This window comes from Colias eurytheme, chromosome 6 (assembly GCF_061535395.1).
Source record: "Colias eurytheme isolate Ceu_HAF_F1 chromosome 6, ilColEury1 Martin Lab GWU primary, whole genome shotgun sequence".
Classification (NCBI taxonomy): Eukaryota; Metazoa; Arthropoda; class Insecta; order Lepidoptera; family Pieridae; genus Colias; species Colias eurytheme.
Window position 1 is genome coordinate 11636993 of NC_142985.1, and position 21729 is coordinate 11658721.

General features: G+C 34.8%; 2 protein-coding genes across 3 annotated transcripts in view; both read right to left on the reverse strand.

Moving 5' to 3' along the window:
* Positions 1-5914: 5914 nt before the first annotated feature.
* Zcchc7 (Zinc finger CCHC-type containing 7) lies at positions 5915-14017 on the reverse strand. The gene is made up of 6 exons (XM_090103178.1): positions 13832-14017; positions 12197-13742; positions 11327-11393; positions 8981-9104; positions 8444-8581; positions 5915-7719 (listed from the first exon to the last, which is right to left on the reverse strand). Exons 1-6 carry the CDS (start codon positions 13838-13840, stop codon positions 6094-6096), a joined length of 3510 nt encoding a protein of 1169 aa, XP_089959304.1. The 5' UTR covers positions 13841-14017; the 3' UTR covers positions 5915-6093.
* A 3807-nt stretch (positions 14018-17824) lies between these two features.
* Positions 17825-21729, reverse strand: part of LOC149908050 (uncharacterized) — a 32155-nt gene continuing 28250 nt past the window's right edge. For both annotated transcript variants that reach the window (XM_090103180.1, XM_090103179.1), the window contains exons 3-6: positions 19823-20023; positions 18847-18989; positions 18460-18585; positions 17825-17996 (exon numbers count right to left, since the gene is read on the reverse strand). In XM_090103180.1, coding sequence (XP_089959306.1) covers positions 17939-17996; positions 18460-18585; positions 18847-18989; positions 19823-20023 — 528 coding nt within the window. In that variant the 3' untranslated portion in view covers positions 17825-17938. The remainder of the gene's footprint in view (positions 17997-18459; positions 18586-18846; positions 18990-19822; positions 20024-21729) is intronic.

A 21729-nucleotide genomic window follows, 5' to 3' on the forward strand; every position in this document is an offset into this window, starting at 1 on the left:
GATCGTGAATGACTGTATGACAATTGACAGATGAATTGAATTGGTGAGTGATGACGTAGATATAGTAACGTTCATGAATGTGAACTTGTAAACCAATGGGTTTTACCAGTACCGATTTTTCCATTAAATTTGTTAATTAGCATCATTTGAAAATACGTTAAATTTTGAGCAAAGTGAATATTATATTAGATCAGACATGTAAATAAGAAACTTTTATAATTTATCGTGAAAATAATAAACTTATTTTCGTATTTTTATTACTCCTAAATAACGATATTATTAGTAGTAGGCTCAGGTAGTAGGATAGTATTTATCGAAAACGTTCTTGAACATTGTGGGACTGATGGTTTTTAAATTATAAACAGACGTTCGAACTGGTGCGACCGGACCACCGTACTCGTGCGGTGCGATCGACTCGCCACACGACCGCACCGCACCTAGGGTTGCCAGTATTTGATTTAAGGGTTAACAGCATCAAAAATACGAGTTTTAGTTATTTTTTACGGGAGATAATTAAAACAGCAATGTTAAATAGAGAAAATTTATTTTTGGCATTTATATTTGCTGTTGGAAGAAACAGCTTTTAATAGCTCTTCATTTTCTAAAGCGAATGTATAAAAATCTTTGCACGATAATTTAAAATTACATTTAATTAATTTGCAGCTTCGCCTTTACAGTTTCAATATTCAATCTGTTTCGGTTATCCGTCCAGGCATTGCCGCACAAAGTAAATATTCTTAGTTTAAAAATTACGATTAAATTTACGATTTTAAAAAAACATTTAAAATATTGGAATTTTCGCGGCCGACTGAGCTAAATAAATTCGTATAAAAAAATAGATACACTAGTGACAAGATAATTTATTATGTTGCTAATATATGAAGTGATTAAAGGCGCAAATTATCCCTTTTTGAAATTTTCAATATTGTCGATAGAGGCGAAAGTATTGTAATTTTTACTGATTTTCGTTTTTATTTTTTTATATTATATGCAGGCGTTAGTAGAAGCTCTGTTTAGTACCAAAAGAAACCTTGAACTGAGTTCTACATGTGACAAAAATACCACATTCTAGCCACGAAGTTATTACGAGATATAGATTTTCAAAGAATGTCAGGGTTGTCCCTAGTAAACAAAATTATATATATCATCTATCTATTACCAAGTTTTTGTTTGTTTTAGTCGTTAGTTATAGTCGATATTTCAATATATTATTATATGTAGGTAAAAGGTTAATTTATAACAATCTTTATATGTAATAAATTAACTGAACAAAAAAAATATCTTAGATTTATAAGACAATTCAATAATATCAAATTAATACAAATTAATCTCCTTTTTAACCGACTTCAAAAAAAAGGAGGAGGTTATCAATTCGGCCGGTATGTTTTTTTTTTTTTTTTTATGTATGTACACCGATTACTCCGTAGTTTCTGAACCGATTCACGTGATTCTTTTTTTGTTCGATGCGGGATGGTGTCGAATTGGTCCCATAAAAATTTTATTCGGATAGGCCCAGTAGTTTTTATTTTATGAGCATTTTTGTCTGTATTTGTAAATGTTGCAAGTGCAAGTTTGAAGTCGGTTGTTTTTAACGCAGTTATTGACTTGTTTTGTGAATATTTCGAGCATTGATCATAGTAATCTCATTAAAAGTCAAACCGAATTCTTTGAAAATCTATTTCTCGTAATAAATTCGTGGTTAGAATGTTGTATTTTTTTCACATGTAGACCTCAGTTCAAGGCTTCTTTTGGTACAAGTACAAGTACAAGTTACAACCATTGAAAAGAAGAAAACGAAGAGAAAAGAATGGGCAAAATTATATTTAAAAGACAGGGATTCATTCAGACATATGCAGTCATATCATAAATCTTTGTAGAGTTCTAAAATTTATATTATTAATCTTTTTTCAGTATTAGCCACGTCATCCGACGCCATCGCCATTGATAACGATCGACCGACGTCCGTTTTGTTTGGCGGTAGAACTATGACTAAAGCTGTAATAAGTATATAGTCTATGACTAATGCGCTGTCCGGTGCGATCGCCCGTCCACACGCGCGAATTTGGTACGGTCCGCACCAAGTTCGGATGAAAAAACCATCGAACCAACCGTACCGTCAATAATAATAATTATGTCCGGCGGACCACTGTACACATGATCGAATATGGTCCGGAGCGCACCAAGGTCACGGTGCGGTCCGTACCAAATTCGAACGTCTGTTTATAACTTAAAATTATAAACAGACGTTCGAACTGGTGCGACCGGACCACCGTACTCGTGCGGTGCGACCGACTCGCCACACGACCGCACCGCACCTAGGGTTGCCAGTATTTGATTTAAGGGTTAACAGCATTAAAAATAGTTTTAGTTATTTTTTACGGGAGATAATTAAAACAGCAATGTTAAATAGAGAAAATTTATTTTTGGCATTTATATTTGCTGTTGGAAGAAACAGCTTTTAATAGCTCTTCATTTTCTAAAGCGAATGTATAAAAATCTTTGCACGATAATTTAAAATTACAATTAATTTGCAGCTTCGCCTTTACAGTTTCAATATTCAATCGGTTTCGGCTATCCGTCCAGGCATTGCCGCACAAAGAAAATATTCTTTGTTTAAAAATTACGATTAAATTTACGATTTTTAAAAAAACATTTAAAATATTGGAATTTTCGCGGCCGACTGAGCTAAATAAATTCGTATAAAAAAATAGAGACACTAGCGACTAGATAATTTATTACGTTGCTAATATATGAAGTGATTAAAGGCGCAAATTATCCCTTTTTGAAATTTTCGATATTGTCGATAGAGGCGAAAGTATTGTAATTTTTACTGATGTTCGTTTTTATTTTTTATATTATATGCAGGCGTTAGTAGAAGCTCTGTTTAGTACCAAAAGAAACCTTGAACTGAGTTCTACATGTGACAAAAATACCACATTCTAGCCACGAAGTTATTACGAGATATAGATTTTCAAAGAATGTCAGGGTTGTCCCTAGTAAATAAAATTATATATATCATACTATCTATTACCAAGTTTTTGTTTATGTTTTAGTCGTTAGTTAGAGTCGATATTTCAATATATTATTATATGTAGGTAAAAGGTTAATTTATTACAATCTTTATATGTAATAAATTAACTGAACAAAAAAAATATCTTAGATTTATAAGACAATTCAATAATATCAAATTAATACAAATTAATCTCCTTTTTTTGTGAATATTTCGAGCATTGATCATAGTAATCTCATTAAAAGTCAAACCGAATTCTTTGAAAATCTATTTCTCGTAATAAATTCGTGGTTAGAATGTTGTATTTTTTCACATGTAGACCTCTGTTCAAGGCTTCTTTTGGTACAAGTACAAGTACAAGTTACAACCATTGAAAAGAAGAAAACGAAGAGAAAAGAATGGGCAAAATTATATTTAAAAGACAGGGATTCATTCAGACATATTATGCAGTCATATCATAAATCTTTGTAGAGTTCTAAAATTTATATTATTAATCTTTTTAGGGTTCCGTAGCCAAAATGGCAAAAACGGAACCCTTATAGTTTCGTCATGTCCGTCTGTCCGTCTGTCCGTCTGTCCGTCTGTCACAGCCGATTTACTCGGAAACTATAAGTACTACAGTGATGAAATTTGATGGGAATATGTGTTGTATGAACCGCTACAAAAATATGACACTAAATAGTAAAAAAAAGAATTGGGGGTGGGGCCCCCCATACATGTAACTGAGGGATGAAATTTTTTTTTTCGATGTACATACCCGTGTGGGGTATCAATGGAAAGGTCTTTTAAAATGATATAAAGTTTTCTAAAAAACATTTTTCTTAAAGTGAACGGTTTTTGAGATATCAGCTCTCAAAGTCGTAAAAAGTATGTCCCCCCCCCTCTATTTTTATAACTACGGGGTATAAAATTCTAAAAAAAATAGAGGTGATGCATGCTAATTAACTCTTTCAACGATTTTTGGTTTGATCAAAGTATCTCTTATAGTTTTTGAGATAGGTTGATTTAACTGTAATTTATTATATTTGCTGCTACGGAACCCTTTGTGCGCGAGCCCGACTCGCACTTGGCCGGTTTTTTCAGTATTAGCCACGTCATCCGACGCCATCGCCATTGATAACGATCGACCGACGTCCGTTTTGTTTGGCGGTAGAACTGTGACTAAAGCTGTAATAAGTACCGGTCAAATGTGGCTACTTGACCACATTTTTTTACTTTTTCTTAGCTAACTTATTTACATTAAACTTTTATTAACATTTTATGATTTGTTCATGTCATGAATGATTTCATCATTCACTTTTACTAGGTATTTCTTTAAAATATATTGAATCTAACATTATTTACAAATAAACGTAATACAGGTCAAGTTGACACTGATGTGGTATCTTGACCTTGCACATCAGTTTTCATAGGTAGATGCTTAACATTCTTGTTTTATATAGGCTAAGTTGCTATTACTTTTTAATTCTTCGACTTTTTAAATATTGCAGCCCGAAGCTTTACAATAAACTGTTAGGCTCTGGCTACCTGGTCAAGTTGCCACGGGATTTGTAATGATTTCATACAAAGCATTACATGTCGGATAGGGTTGTCACAAACAAGACAAAAATTTTAATGAACTATTTATTTATTAAACTAAATTTAATACATATGTATATGTATATTACTTAATACTTATAGGTATTTATTAATAGGTAAGGAAACATTTATTTTTCATTAGAAATATGCTAAATCGTTGTCATCAAAGAGAGTATAAGTATCTGGATTGTCCGAAATTTGCAGCAAATTTATTGATTTTACTATGCAAAACTCGAAACAGATAAAAAAAGGAAAAAATGCAGTCACGTTATTTTTTGTGTCAACCCTAGGCGTAGGCCAAGTTGCCACGCAGCGGTCAATGGCAACTTGACCTAACCTGAGGCATCAATGCCCAAGCAAATATTTCGACAGATGAGCCTAAAGTTGGATAGTTCCCACTGTAAAATCAATCTCTAGGGTTTATTACACAACATATCAAAACTGTACTCACCTGAGATGTGCAGTTTAAGCTCTACAAACATAATAATACTGACACCGGCAAAAGATCCTTAGTCACAGTCACACTTCGATACGTTATATTGCGAGAACCAACAGCGTTACCGCTTTAAAATTAAAATATGTTGCCAATTAATATTTTAAAAACCTACCAACATCGATACGTTAGGTCAATTTGCTTTCAATTCTACAAAATTTGATATTTTGTTGTTAAACGGAAGGTGTGGTCAAGTTGCCAAGTAAAGGTCAAGTAGCCACATTTGACGGTATATAGTCTATGACTAATGCGCTGTCCGGTGCGATCGCCCGTCCACACGCGCGATTTTGGTACGGTCCGCACCAAGTTCGGATGAAAAAACCATCGAACCAACCGTACCGTCAATAATAATAATTATGTCCGGCGGACCACTGTACACATGATCGAATATGGTCCGGAGCGCACCAAGGTCACGGTGCGGTCCGTACCAAATTCGAACGTCTGTTTATAACTTAACAGTAGTTATCAAAGAGCATAGCAATACCTACTTGTTGATAATGGATGTTTTTTACCCTTTCACGAAAATTCTAGACGGAATTTGATGAAACTTGACAGTAGTAGTTTTCTCATGTGTTATTCTGATGTACCACATCTGAATAAATAACACAGTAGAATATATATAATATAAATATATAATAAATGTTACAGTAAAATTTTATTACCGGTATGATTAGGCAATTTATTTCCCCGAAACTCCTTGGATAAGCATGTAATCTTGACTATTGTACTGTAAAGATGATAGGTGCTGTGGTGCTGTAGTAATTGTGAAGTCGAAAGTATAAGTAATTTACTGTAACGTGTAAATTGTAGGAATTAATACAATAAAATAAATATTTTATGCTTTATACTAATTTTATTTTTATAAGTATGCAGCATGCACAATGAGGTGCAATAACACCAAAAGAAAAGTGACTCGGTAAATAAACCCATCTCTGAATGGGAATAATAGCCACTTTTCTTGCGCATAGAGCGTTTATCACGCACACATTTCTGTCGATTTACGTGCTAAATCTTAGACACTAGACAAGAACATTTGCGCCTCGTCTTGTATTCTTTGCAATTTCTTCACAGCAGTGGTGGAAATGCTGGTTAAAGTCCCCAATCTTGCGATATTGCTGTGGAGTTTCTGCATTAAAAAGTGACGTGTCTTTATAGACTTCGAATCTGCTGGCGAAGAATTGACCAGTCGCCTGTGATAGAATGCCAGTTTGTTTAGGGATTTCTGGAGTTTCCGAGTTTTGGGCGCCGTTTTATCGGTGTCATCGGCGTCTCGTATGTCATTGTTCCTTGGAATAAAGTTCACAGATTTTGTCTGTGGCTTGGGACCAATCCGGAACACCTTGTCATTCTTTTTCTTATAAAGTGATGTGTTATTGCCACTAACATAGTATTTGCTGACCAGATCTGCGTAGTCATCGCGTGGTAAACTCGAGAATATGCTATGGAAATGTTGTCCAATTTCATCTCGTAAAGTTTTCGATACTGTGTTTTGTCTTAGGTTGGTAAGCCTTCTTTGTAAATCGTAAAGCTTGTTCAAATGCTCCATTCCACCGGCAAGTCCTGCTTGCCCGAGTAATATCATGTTAAGCTTTTTCATCATCTTTTTCATGTTATCCCTATTGTTGTCCAATTGTGCGGAGCTCACTACTTTCGTTTTCAAAAGTTGCCCGTGACGATTCTGCAGGTACTTTAGCTCTTTAAATAATGTGTTAGGATCGCCAATATTTCTCTTCAAAGATTCAAGAGCTTCTGTGACTTTTTTCAATAAGCTTACCCGCTTTTTAGGCATGTCAACACACAATTGAGGCTGGTAAGTTTTATTTTTATTCATTTCTGTGTGATTTTGATCCAGATGTTTGCTTCGAGTCCATTCTCGTAGTTCAGCTTGGAAGGCCTCTTGGTCCCCTACGGAACCCATAATACTCAAAAATATATCTGCGTCATTGTCCTCTATAGTGATCTTATTCCTATTTTTAGCTTCACTCAACCAATTTTTACCCTCTTCTGTTTTTAAAGCTTCTCTCATTTCATTTGTAAGATAAATTCGCGCCGAAGTAATAACTGTGCTCGTGTCGGATACTTCGTTGTCCTGAATGATTTGTCCCTTTTCATTATGATTTGAATTATTAATCGGGATAAAGTCGGGAGCAGCCTCTACATTTGTATTTTTATTACTCTCTTCAGTAATGGAACTCTTGTTCGTTTCTATACATTTGCCGAAATCTGCTTGATTTTGGGGGGCATTTTTATTATAAATCAGGGGGCTTTTAGGATTTCTGCCCGCATCACCGGACTCTGAAACACTCGTGAGCCTCTTCTTGTTGACATGTGTTTCGTGTACAACAGGAGATTTGGATTGACGTTTGTTTCGATCCATCCTTGGAATCGGTGAATCTAGGACGATAGTTGTGTCTAGTTGAAGATTTTTGATCTTGTTAGGGTTAAGGTTTTCGTTGGGTATGTTGGTGTATATGGGATTGTAGGAGAAGACGTAAGGGGAGTTAATGGGTAGGCCGGAGAAGGGAAGGGTGTTACGACAGGCGTGTACTAAGTGACCGCGACGGGTACAGCCGCTGCAGAAGTGCTGGTAGTGCTTCTTGGTTTGGAAGTTTTGTTCCAGTTTCAGAGTCATATTGATCTGTAAAGAAAGTTGTTTTATGGTCATATTGTCTGATTTTTTTATATTTGTAATGAGAATTTAAATTATCTAGAGTCTAGACAACATTAAAATAATTTGGAAAATCCAAAAGTGCACGCCTCATAATTTTTTTTTAATAAATATTTATTAATTATTATTTTTGTTTATTTAATAACAATTAAACCACATCGAATCAGACCCTGAAAAATGAAAGGGTTCTATTCCTGAGCATACTCAAGCGTAAGAGAAAAAAAAAGACTCGATTAGTAAAGTATTTCGGTCGCTATCGTGTTAACAAGAAAAAGGATCCGCACATACAGACACACGGACGTCCAAGACAGAACTTTTTTAAACTGTTTTTTAACTAGTTTAAATAACAAAAATGACATCAAAAATATCATGAACGTTAAAAATAGTGTTTTTTCTTAATATGTGTGTGTATGTATTATCTTGCAAGTGCAATACATAAAGACATTTTAAGTTTGAAAAATCAGATGTTTTGCGCGAAGTGACAGTAGTACCCACCTCAACGCTTCGCTTATGAGGCGTGCAATATACCATCTCTCTTATCTAATAAAAATAATGTGTTGAATTATAAATGTTTTGGCCAATTCAGAATTTGGGACGTGAAAAATATTAAAAAAAATCGCTAAGACATTGCAATTTCATTAATTTACAGTGACACACACACAAGAATTACTCATTCAAAATGTATAAACCATACCGTATTATGGTATCGTCTCCACACATCGGGGCAGTGGCTCGCCGGGTGCCCGTTCTGGCCGCACTCCTTGCAGTTCATGTTGTGCCAGTTGGAGCAGTTCCGGCACATGTTCGAGTAGATGTGGTTTGGTGAACCGCACTGCAAGTTATGATTTATTAGTGTTTATTTTTGTACTTAGTAAAGGGGTAGTAGTCAGTGATATTATAGAAGGTATAAGGCAATGAACATTTTTTTCTATATATTCAGCTGCAATCAGCCATAGACTATCAGCAGATGAATACATAGATTTTAAGTTATAGCAAAGTATGAAAAAAGATCTTTATACTAATTATAGGGAAAAATAAAAATATATAATTGAAAACTGAACCATATTGATTTTAAATTGACAATATATAATGGGATTTGAAAGTATTAAAAAAATGTAATTATCCTAGACACGAAAGAAAATCCTATGATTTATTTTTGTACTTACAAAATTTTTTTTTTCGTGTAATTTTAACTTCCAATATGTTTTATATAAAATACCTATACACGTACATTAACACATATCTTCCTTGGACACCTCGGCTCGTAGTGCCCCTCGGAGCCGCACATGAAGCACACTGGTGGCTTCCACTTGCAGACGTCATCGCGATGTCCAATACGATTGCAGTAGTTGCACCTGCGGAAAATATTTATTTTATTTTAGAAGAACAATTGTATAATAAAGATAAAATAAATTAATAAGTTTATTTTGAAGATAAGATTATCCCACATAAAAATTATTTTATGTGGGATAATGCTGGATTTATTAAAGGCCGGTTACACAACTGTCAGATAGCATATTTAACGCCTTGACTGATGTTTATTTTCATACGACTTTTTTCATCAATTCATAGATCAGCTTGATAGAACATAATATTCAGCAGTTATGAAATTCGCCTTAACCCTAGAAAGATAATCATATTGAGTAGTACGGGAAAGATAGTCATGCGTCAAATTTACGCATGTTTTTTAAATCGCTCTAAGTCGAGGTATATTATTATTTTTTCCATAAATTTTAAGTTTTTATATATTTACAGTTATATTAGAATAATTAATACTACAGACAATTTATTTATTATTGTTTTTACATATATAAAAAGACGAAAACATTAAACGTCTGCATTAAATCAACAATTCTTGTAACACGTATTGTTTCTTATAAAAACTTACTTTTTACTACAATTATCAGACTTTTTATATGTTATATAAATTTTGTAGATATAGTTATATGAAAAATTAGTGAGAAACAACTTTAGGACATATCAACATATGCTCACAACATAATATAACTATGTTACATTTTTTGCAGGACGCATTTGCCTTTCGTCCTATTTCAGACGGATAAAAGTATAGTAAATACGTTTTTTTACTGAAGGTCTCCTCAGTACTTTCTTACGATGTACCAGATACTTCATTTGGCAACAAATTGGAGATATTATCACGCAAATATCTTCTCAAAGCTGGTGATTCTAAACCCCCACGCATAAACAAAGAAGACAGTTCCATGCGTCTATATTTCACGTTTTTTTGACTCGGATGTTTTTGTACTTTGTTATTAACATTGTGGCTATAAATTTAATATGCAATATGCAGGCAATTTTAATGATTCCATAAAATAAAGCCATTGGCCAACTCATTGTCTTCCTACTATAGGACATCAGGGAACACATTCGGTCTAATGCATCTACTCCGCCTTTTGCTTGAATGTAATATATCATGTTTGCTTTGTATCTCATCAGGAAAAGCTTCTTCTGTCACTTTACTCGTCATCTTCAATTTCGTGGTCCTCCTACCTCACTATCGGTATCTTCACAGGGACCCTCATCGCTTTGCATAAGAGCGGCCAGTATACAATATTCTTCCAATTTTCTATCCCCAATTGTTTTCTATATTTGCTTCAACATGTATAAACATAAATTTATAACATAAGTTACAATATACAGTAATAATAAGCTAAAAATATTCAAACTACCATAGAATTCAAAATCTTAAAAGTCACGGTAAAGATAATCATGCGTAATTTTGACTCACGTAGTCGTTATATTTCAAAATCGGTTAGATTAACTTTATTGATATGTATACCATAGGATTTCTACCAGTGAGTTATGAAATGTCCTAAACGCACAGTTATGGATTCGCGACATTTAAAAAGATACAGCTATATTTCGAAAACGCATGAGTCATTTTGACGCAGACTATCTTTCTAGGGTTAAAATTAATCTACTTACATACATTTAGTCTTTATGGTGTATGTAAGTATAGAACATGTATTATTATATTGAGAACAGGCGCATTTTAAATAGAAAGTAAATAATGATCCATCCCATATACACGCATGAAAATTTCGCATAGGCACTTAAATCGATAAATTTACCGAACTTAACTTAAAAGTATAAAGGTGCACTCACACACATCAGTCACCGTCAAGTCACCGATGACTGATCGGTGATGGTTTGTGTACGTATCCACAAACACCAGTCACCGTCATGTTATCCGTCAGTCACGTCGCCGGTTTGACTGAATCATTGAACACATACATCAGGTTAGTCAGTGATTAGACGTGTGCAATTGACGGTAGCAAGACGCTGACTGAACTGAGACGTGACGGCACCGGGTGAGTGGGGATAAAAGTATGATACATGTATGGAAAGATTATTTGACGTGCCTAACCGGTGACGTCACTGATAGATTTCGTGCCGGCGACTGTCGTGTGGGAACAGAGTCATACTAGAACTATTGATACATATTTTTTTTTAATCCTGTCCGGTGACGTGCCTTGACGGTGACTGATGTGTGTGAGTGCACCCTAAAGGATTTTTTGTCTGTAACAAAAGATAATAATTTTAAGAAAATACTTACGTCACTTTCCTCTTTGTCATTGATGGCATCTTATCTTTTGGGTCAATCACCCATAGACTCTTATCACCTGCAATTGATTATCATTTATAATTTAAATAACAATGCAATTTCAATCACCTTGAATATATTTTAGTGCACATAGACTAAGTGGTATTGTAATTTGTGAGCAGGCAATGGATCTTTTGTTGTTTGTTAGAATATCTAAATATAGAGGAAGATATGCACTTTTGATTCATTTCTCATGGAGAAATAACAAAATTTCAAATATTTTTCAATGTGTTACTTAATCAAATACTGAGCAAAGCTTGTGGCGTGCTTAATTATACAACTAATAAATATACAAAATAGATATTTCTTCTTGAATTCAATTAAAATATAATTATTACAATATGTTGAAAGTCCCCTGAGTATTTGTTACAAGAGCATTTTATAACTATTTCATTGATAATTTCCTGGAAAAGACCCCTTATAAGCTAATCCTCATGTTATTAGGCTTGACATTGGTCAAGCCTAGCATTTTATTATTGAATAATCAAGCAAGTATGTATCTTGGTTATGATACACAAAATCTAATTAATAAAAACCACTTGCAGAACAAACAATGTTGTTTATTAATAAATATCATATCTAGATATTGAACAAGCATTATGATCAAATACATTCTGTATGTCTAGGTCATTATGGAAGTTCAATCAACTTAATTCGACATTCAGATGCCTCTTAACATGACAATGCATTATGTTATTATTAATATATAATCATCAATTAGTTTTAGTTTTAGTAGTAGTAGACAATATAATTGATGCAAATGAAAACATGATATACTTAATTTCCAATTTATCTCATATTAAATAATAAAGAAGTACTTACGTGACATATTCTTCTGTATCTCCCTATGATTGAAGTTCTCTCCGCCCCAACTTTCATTATAGAACTTCTCCATTTCAGCTCGCAGCGTCGTAAGAGAGTATCGTCGTCGTTTGAACACTTGGTTCCCTTTCAGATTGTCAAAATCAAGGTCTTCGCAGAGTATAGCTGGAATTTTCGTTGAACCCAATTTCGTAGCACTGTCAACGTCAATCGGCTCATTGTCATCCTCTGGGAAACCAGTTACATTTGCCATAACAATGTTTTCATCAATTACAGGTTCTGGCGCAGTTAGATCAACAAGGTCTGTGCTGTTAATAATGACAGTAACATCACTATCATTGTCAGCATTTGATATAATCATAGTTTCTTCCTCCGGTTTGTCAATGACACTACCATCTGAGCTGTCAATTTCAGTGCTTGATATCTCTTGATGTTTCGTTTTTTGCCCCTTAATTTGCACCGATTGATTTGAATCCGATTCATATACATCTGCACTTGGAAAACTCTTCTCTGTTACTGTGTAAGATTTGTTTGATTCAATCATAGATAGATTACTGTCTGAATCGTAACAGTCCACAGTCATAATATTTTTCTGTGCCTTATATGCTTTTGCTTTTTTCTTATTCTTGGCTTTGCTTTTAGGTGTTGCAAAGCAGGAGTCAACTGAATTATTATTTGTTGTAGCAATTTGATTTGGAATTGGTGTGGATGTGGCACTATTTTTGTTTTTCTTCTTCTTTTTCTTTGATGGTGTCTGTCCAAGCAGGTCAGTGCCATGGAGACCAAAATCAAAGCTTTGGTTATTGTTGTGGCGAGAGGATATGTTTAGTGCAATGCAATCTCCTCGTATGAATTCATCAGACACAGAAGATACCACAGATGGTACTGGGCTGGATGATACTTCCCTCAAAACCCTGCTTTCGTTAATGTTTTTGACATTATTCTCTTTAGAAGGAGATTCAGTTGTTACAGGGGACACTTCATCTTCATCTGAACTCTCTATAGTGATGGTCGGCTTAGGTGGTAGGGCCACTTCAATAACTTCATCCTCATCGCTCGACTGGATGTCAACTACATGACAATCATCATCAATATCCAATATTTCAATCGTTTTCTTTAAATTCTTTGATACAGGTTGTTGAAATATTGACAATTCAGCAGATACATTTGGAGAGTTAGATTTTTCCTCTTTAGGTGGTAGATCTGTATCTTCAGCTTTTGATTTTGATGGGTTTATTTCTGATGGCTTACTTTTTGATTGGTTCGAATTTTGTTGGTTTGATTTTAATTGCTTTGCTTCATTTTGTTTTGGTTTCTGTTGCTGTTTTTCTGTGTTGTTTACTGTTGTTTGTGGGGTATTTACTTTTCGAAATTGTGAATTTTGGTCCCCACTGGTACGCCAATATCGACGCACACTGCTGCGAGGGGTGATATCAATTTGTTCCCCATCTTTTGCGTTCAAACTGTCCGTTCCATTAGCCTGAGTGTCGTCTACATAATGTAGCGTTGAGTACATACGCTCCTCCAATTCATTCTCGCTAAGCTCCTGAAACCGAAATACATCATTGCAAAACTTCCATGCGCTCTTACAAAAATATTGTGACACAACCAAAATACAATAACCTCACCACCTACCTCTTCCATATTTTTGACGCGAATGTTGCAGAAACAGGGGTTTACAAGAAATGTACATAATCGAAAACTTTTTCAGGCTGTTATCAAGCAATAGATAGCATCACAGAAATCTCAAGAATTTAAAACGGATTTGTATTTGTTATGGACACGTCTGACACTCCATTTCGAGACATGAAGTGACGTTTGATTAATCATAAAAGTGACATTTCGAAGAACAGATAATAAATAATATATGTTATAGTGGGTCTACATAACACAATTTTAGCTTGCACAACATGCTTGTCAAAATATTTGTGTAGAGTGTAGAGTGAAGATCGAGGTCCCGTTTAAGGTACTTTGAAGTTTGGGTTTAATTTATTACTTTAAATATCTATACATATAATAAAACTAGGTTTCCGCCCGAGGCTTTGCCCGCGCAGTCATAGAAAAACCCGCATAGTTCCCGTTCCCGTGGGATTTCCGGGATTGCGTCATTTTCCCGGGATAAAAAGTAGCCTATGTCCTTTCTCGGTTATCAAAATATCTCCATACCAAATTTGATGAAAATTGGTTCAGTAGTTTAGGCGTGATTGAGTAACAGACAGACAGTTACTTTCGCATTTATAATATACTAGAGGTCCGCCCCGGCTTCGCCCGTGCAGGTACATATTTCGCAATAAAAAGTAGCCTATGTCCTTTCTCGGGTATCAAAATATCTCCGTACCAAATTTCATGCAAATTGGTTCAGTAGTTTAGGCGTGATTGAGTAACAGACAGACAGACAGACAGAGTTACTTTCGCATTTATAATATTAGTACAGACTAGCGGTCCGCCCCGGCTTCGCCCGTGGTACATATTTACGTTTTCTCTACATAAGAACCATCCTCGCACTTCAAGGAATATAATAAAAAAAGAATTATCGAAATCGGGTCAGCCGTTCTCGAGTTATGCGCTTACCAACACATTTTGCGATTCATTTTTATATATAAGACTAGCGGTCCGCCCCGGCTTCGCCCGTGGTACATATTTACGTTTTCTCTACATAAAAACCATCCTCGTACTTCAAGGAATATATTAAAAAAAGAATTATCGAAATCGGTTCAGCCGTTCTCGAGTTATGCGCTTACCAACACATTTTGCGATTCATTTTTATATATAAGACTAGCGGTCCGCCCCGGCTTCGCCCGTGGTACATATTTACGTTTTCTCTACATAAGAACCATCCTCGTACTTCAAGGAATATAATAAAAAAAGAATTATCGAAATCGGTTCAGCCGTTCTCGAGTTATGTGCTTACCAACACATTTTGCGATTCATTTTTATACAGGGTGTACCAAAAAGTAGTGATGAACGGAAGCTGAGAGGTAGAGGACCTAGAGGGCTATCCGAATCACCCCCATGTATGTCATGCGATTTTTCGTATTTTCGGAGTTATGACGATTTTTTCAATTTTTCACCTATCGCCGAGTACGATGATATTTTCACTCATGCTGACGTCAATGATTGCGGAAGATGCTTGATTTTTTTTGTGTGCTAAGCTGAAAGATAGGCCAATTCAGTATGGTAACATTTACTATCGTTAGATCTTTGAATGGAATAAAAAAAAGAATGAAATGGCAAGAAAGATAAAATTACCCAGTATGTTCACCACTTCAAGGGCCCGTAAAAAAATAAAATCACATAAAAAAAGTTTTCCGTTTGACTTTTAAAAACTTGCTCTATCTATCAGATAGCTACCCTGAAAATTTCATTTTATTATTCAGAAGGCTTCAATCGAAAAATTTGAATCTAAATGTGGTAAGTGCAAAAATTGAATTAACATGATGATCATTAAAACCAATAAATAGGTGTTTAATTACCAGAAATTTTTAAAATAACCCCGCTGTTACTCAATGCAAGTGCGACATCACCGTAAAAAGTAGTCTTTTAAATGTCTGAATGCCCTTTTATCATTTTTAATGGTTTCTTCTGCTACTATGAATTTCCGGGTTATTTCGTCCAAATTGTGGCAGTCTCTCGTCTTTGTAGTATCCCCACGGAAAATAATCAATAGGGTTTATGTCCGGGGACCGTGCAGGCCAGGCTAAAGGGCCAAGATACCCTGAAAGATGGATTGGTCGTTGCAGCCTGCGCATGCGCCGGTGAAGCCTGCCTTAAAGCCTGGCCTCCACGGTCCCTCGACCTAAACCCCATTGATTTGTTTCAATGGGAATATTAAAAAGACTTCGGCTACTTGAGAGAATGCCACAATTTAGACGAAATAACCCGGAAATTCATAGTAACAGAAGAAACCATTAAAAATGATAAAAGGGCATTCAGACATTTAAAAGACAACTTTTTACGGTGATGTCGCACTTGCATTGAGCAACAGCGGGGTTATTTTAAAAATTTCTGGTAATTAAACACCTATTTATTGGTTTTAATGATCATCATGTTAATTCAATTTTTGCACTTACCACATTTAGATTTAAATTTTTCGATTGAAGCCTTCTGAATAATAAAATGAAATTTTCAGGGTAGCTATCTGATAGATAGAGCAAGTTTTTAAAAGTCAAACGGAAAACTTTTTTTATGTGATTTTATTTTTTTACGGGCCCTTGAAGTGGTGAACATACTGGGTAATTTTATCTTTCTTGCCATTTAATTATTTTTTTTATTCCATTCAAAGATCTAACGATAGTAAATGTTACCATACTGAATTGGCCTATCTTTCAGCTTAGCACACAAAAAAAATCAAGCATCTTCCGCAATCATTGACGTCAGCATGAGTGAAAATATCATCGTACTCGGCGATCGGTGAAAAATTGAAAAAATCGTCATAACTCCGAAAATACGAAAAATCGCATAACATACATGGGGGTGATTCGGATAGCCCTCTAGGTCCTCTACCTCTCAGCTTCCGTTCATCACTACTTTTTGGTACACCCTGTATATAAGACTAGCGGTCCGCCCCGGCTTCGCCCGTGGTACATATTTACGTTTTCTCTACGTAAAAACCATCCTCGTACTTCAAGGAATATAATAAAAAAAGAATTATCGAAATCGGTTCAGCCGTTCTCGAGTTATGCGCTTACCAACACATTTTGCGATTCATTTTTATATATAAAGAAGATTAGTATGGAAATAAAATCGTAGGAAAAACAAAACTGTAAATTGAATAATTATTTTTTAAAGAATTAGGTGTAATGTAATCACGCGTAATCTACAATCGATATCGAAGCTAAAAATATACCGTAGTTTTTAGAATTTTGTCTGTTTTTCTGAAATGTATGTTCGAGCTAAAGTTAAAAAGTTCTGCGTTTTGTATGAATATTACTAACAGGTCATCAAGACCACCTACAATAAATAATATACCTACCAAATATAATAATGTACTATTCTTTGCTATGGACGCTTGTTACCTTAAATCAGGGGTTCCCAAACGATCTGCTTATATTCGCGAGTACCTTTTTTCCTGTTCAACTATCTTTGGCGCCGTGACAAAAAACTTAACATGAAACTGCGCCGCGAGATGAAAAAGATTGGGTACCCTTGCCTTAGATTATAATGATCTAAGCCTGTTACACTTTTTTGGAGTAAAAATGAACCTATAGTCCTTACATAAACCTAATTTTAGGGTCTCAGCCCCGAGTGGCATATGAAATGGAGCGGCAGAAAGCACTTATTAGAAATATTCACTTATTTTATTAGATGAGCACTTCCTGGATATTTCCGATTCATGATGTTAGTTCATAGAACTTACGAGATGCGATAAGGTTGATGCGAGACGCACTTGTTCTATGTTCGTCTGTGACAATATTTCCAATTTCTAGTAACATTATTGATAAGTTGTTGCTCAATAAATGCAACCATGAATAGATTCAATCAAGTTAAAAAAATGGTTCATAAGTCAGTTTAATTGTAGAGCTTTTGGAGTGGTGTCTCACTTTTTTCATTATTATTATAAAAATAAATTTAATGGATAATAATAATATGTATTACCCCCTTTAAGTCGAGTAAAAAAAATACCAGTCATAATTTTAAATTTTTTATTTATTGCTTATTAAATAAAACATGTTTGTGTGCTATGAACATAATTTATTATACATTATTTCAGCCGTTGAATTACAAAATTTTTCCCTTTTCCAGCTACATAATTATTTTTAACCATCGCCCAAAAAACTTGCTTATTTGTACTGCAATATTCCTGAAAACATAAAATAAGTAAAGTTATTATTTTTTATTTAAAATATAATAAAATGCTTTTTAAAACAACTACATAATACCAAATTTTCCTGTGGTATGTTATACATTTACTTCTAATTTAATCTCTTAAATTATGTACAACTTCGCTTTGCCCGTGTTATTACTTAAAAATTAAAATCAAATAACTCTCCTGCATCACGTACATTTAGATATTATTGTGTACGATGAAATAATTTTTGAAATCGGTCTAGCAGTTTCTGAGATAAGTGCGATCAAACAAACAAACAGTCGCTTTAGCTTTATGTCATAGAGCTAAGACGAAGTTAGTGTTTCGTATTAAATTATTATTTTCGGTACAGACGTTGAAATGAAAGTAATAAAAAAAAAACAATCGGCTCTTCTTTTCGATGCCTTTTAGAATAAGGTATCGATAATCTCTGTTGTTTGGAAAATAGTTATTATACCTTAAAGGGTAAGTTTGCATATCTGTACTTTGCCTCGTATCACACGGCACAAGAGCAGCGATTATGTTTTCCGCTACCCGCTCTATGCTTTCATCTTTGTCGATCCAAATGGCTTCGCAGCGAGATCTGAAAATTATGAATAATTTGAAGCGTAAGTAGTCGTACATATCTTTATACATATTACATGAATTAACATTAAACAGGTTTTTATGGAAAATGTATAACTTAAAGACATATTATAGGCTTTTTCTGAAGGGCACACTAAGTCGCTATCAATTGGTGAAAACAGAATGAGAATAAGTGCAGTACCTAGCTTATAATTTATTGCGAACAGACAGACAGACGCGGTGGGCTTGGTTTTATATTATGTTAGTGATAAAAAAATACTTTTTAGCGACGTAGTTCAAGCTAGCTCGAAGCACTGCGTCGAACGCGCGCGTCGCTTCACTGTAAACGTCGTCCAGGGCACCCGCTGACGCCCAGGCAATACATCCACCACGTTGCACTAAATGTGATAGTGATTCCAGTAACTGAAATTATACAGTATAAAATATTTAATATATTTTTTTTATGTAGGATTGTAGTTATTATGTAAGTGTTCCTTGCTATTCAACGGGAATATATTTGTTGACTCTGCTTTAACTTAGTTAATACTAATTAAATCCGGTACATTCACACAAAAGTTAATTCAAAACATGATACGAATTAAGAACTTCTTTCAGTATTTTATTTATTTATAATTGTACTTTATTGTACAAACTAGATAGAACAAAGCAGAAAATGAACAATATATATTTAAAAATAATTTGGAAAATCCAAAAGTGCACGCCTCATAATTTTTTTTTAATAAATATTTATTAATTATTATTTTTGTTTATTTAATAACAATTAAACCACATCGAATCAGACCCTGAAAAATGAAAGGGTTCTATTCCTGAGCATACTCAAGCGTAAGAGAAAAAAAAAGACTCGATTAGTAAAGTATTTCGGTCGCTATCGTGTTAACAAGAAAAAGGATCCGCACATACAGACACACGGACGTCCAAGACAGAACTTTTTTAAACTGTTTTTTAACTAGTTTAAATAACAAAAATGACATCAAAAATATCATGAACGTTAAAAATAGTGTTTTTTCTTAATATGTGTGTGTATGTATTATCTTACAAGTGCAATGTATGATACATAAAGACATTTTAAGTTTGAAAAATCAGATGTTTTGCGCGAAGTGACAGTAGTACCCACCTCAACGCTTCGCTTATGAGGCGTGCAAAAGGCGTTATTTATACAAGAGGTGGCTTTTTTGTGCTGAACAGCAATCTCTACCAGGCAACCTGCTAGTGTCTTGATTAGTAAATTAAATTACCTTTAAATTATCATAAACGTCATTTGAAACCAATTTAGCGATGCCTTCCAATCCGGGTCGAGTTTCCGCGCCGATAACCAGCAGAGCATCCACACGAGACTCATCGCTCGTCGCGTCTCCCGGCAACGTGTGCACTATACAACCGCACGCCTCCAGACGACGCTTCACTTCCTTGCCGAGGGAATTTGTTGTGTTTGTTACCTGTGGATAATAGATTTTAAAACAATGATGTAGGTTCGTATTTTTTATACAAAAATGTATGTTGAGGATGTGCGTTATTTGATTTCGATTTTTGTACGCTTTTAAATTGCTGTGTATTTTTTGAAGTGAAGCTTCTTTAGGCGCGTTGAGAGTAAAATTTTAAGGTCGTGTCATCTAAATACCGTCACGTTATGGAGTAAGGCGACGATTTTCGTATCTTTGAATCTTGCCAAATAAGTTTCACTTCTGACACGGGTGCTCGGCAGTCGGCACACACGTTTTTGAAGTGAAAACTTCTTTAGCGGCGTTGGGTATAAAATCTTAAGCTCGCGTCAGGACACGTGGCCTGATCGAAAAAGCGTAAGACGGATGTTTTTTTTTTAGCCCTTATATTCCATGCGTAAGACGGATACCATTCCAAAATATCAAACATACTGAACGTTAATAATCAAGTTTTCACTTCTGCCGGCACTCCCGGAGTGCAACCCGTCTTTTTTTTTGTTTGCACGTTTTTATATTATTATTCAATTCTTCTGCCTACAGCTATATCTTTATTTTTATTTAACAGCTTAGCAAACAGTCTAACACTAACCTGCACTAACCCACAGTTTTTGTGAATTATTAATTCATTAGCGGTCCGCCCCGGCTTCGCCCGTGGTACATATTTACGTTTTGCTCTACATAAGAACCATCCTCGTACTTCAAGGTATATAATAAAAAAAGAATTATCGAAATCGGTTTAGCCGTTCACACATGATGCCGTGACAACGCGAAACGGGTGCGGACCCGCCGCCTTTTTAGCTCCCGCCGCGAAGCGCGTCGAACGCGGCAACTGATACACAAAAATAATCCAAAAGGCTGCATGATTCTGTATTCACGCGCGATTAGATGACTTCTAGCGTATTTCATGTATAATTTCATGTATAACTTTGGTGTTTCTACACCGATTTACATGATTCTTTTTTTATTGAATAGGTAATAATGTTAACTTTTTTTAATTAGGGATGAGTGAGAGTGTTGTAAACGTAAGAGTAGACAAATATAATCAGAAAGCTCCGAATTGCTAAGCTATTGAAGTTTCACGTGTTATTGTGAGTCAATTTTAAAAGATAGACATATGCTGTCTAGGAATTTATTTTTATATAATAATTTAAGAACATTTGTGTCGTACATGATTTCTATGTAGCTTTAACCATTAAGGCTGCACACGCGACGGAAGCTTAAAAAATGGAGTAACTTTTCCCGTTTTCCCAATATTTCCCTTCACTGCTCTGCTCATATTGATCGTAGCGTAATAAAAAGTATACTATAACCTGCCCAGGAGTATGAAGAATAATTGTGCCAAATTTCGTTAAAATCCGTCGTGTAGTTTTGCACGCCTCATAAGCGAAGCGTTGAGGTGGGTACTACTGTCACTTCGCGCAAAACATCTGATTTTTCAAACTTAAAATGTCTTTATGTATCATACATTGCACTTGTAAGATAATACATACACACACATATTAAGAAAAAACACTATTTTTAACATTCATGATATTTTTGATGTCATTTTTGTTATTTAAACTAGTTAAAAAACAGTTTAAAAAAGTTCTGTCTTGGACGTCCGTGTGTCTGTATGTGCGGAGGATTTTCTTGTTAACACGATAGCGACCGAAATACTTTACTAATCGAGTCTTTTTTTTTCTCTTACGCTTGAGTATGCTCAG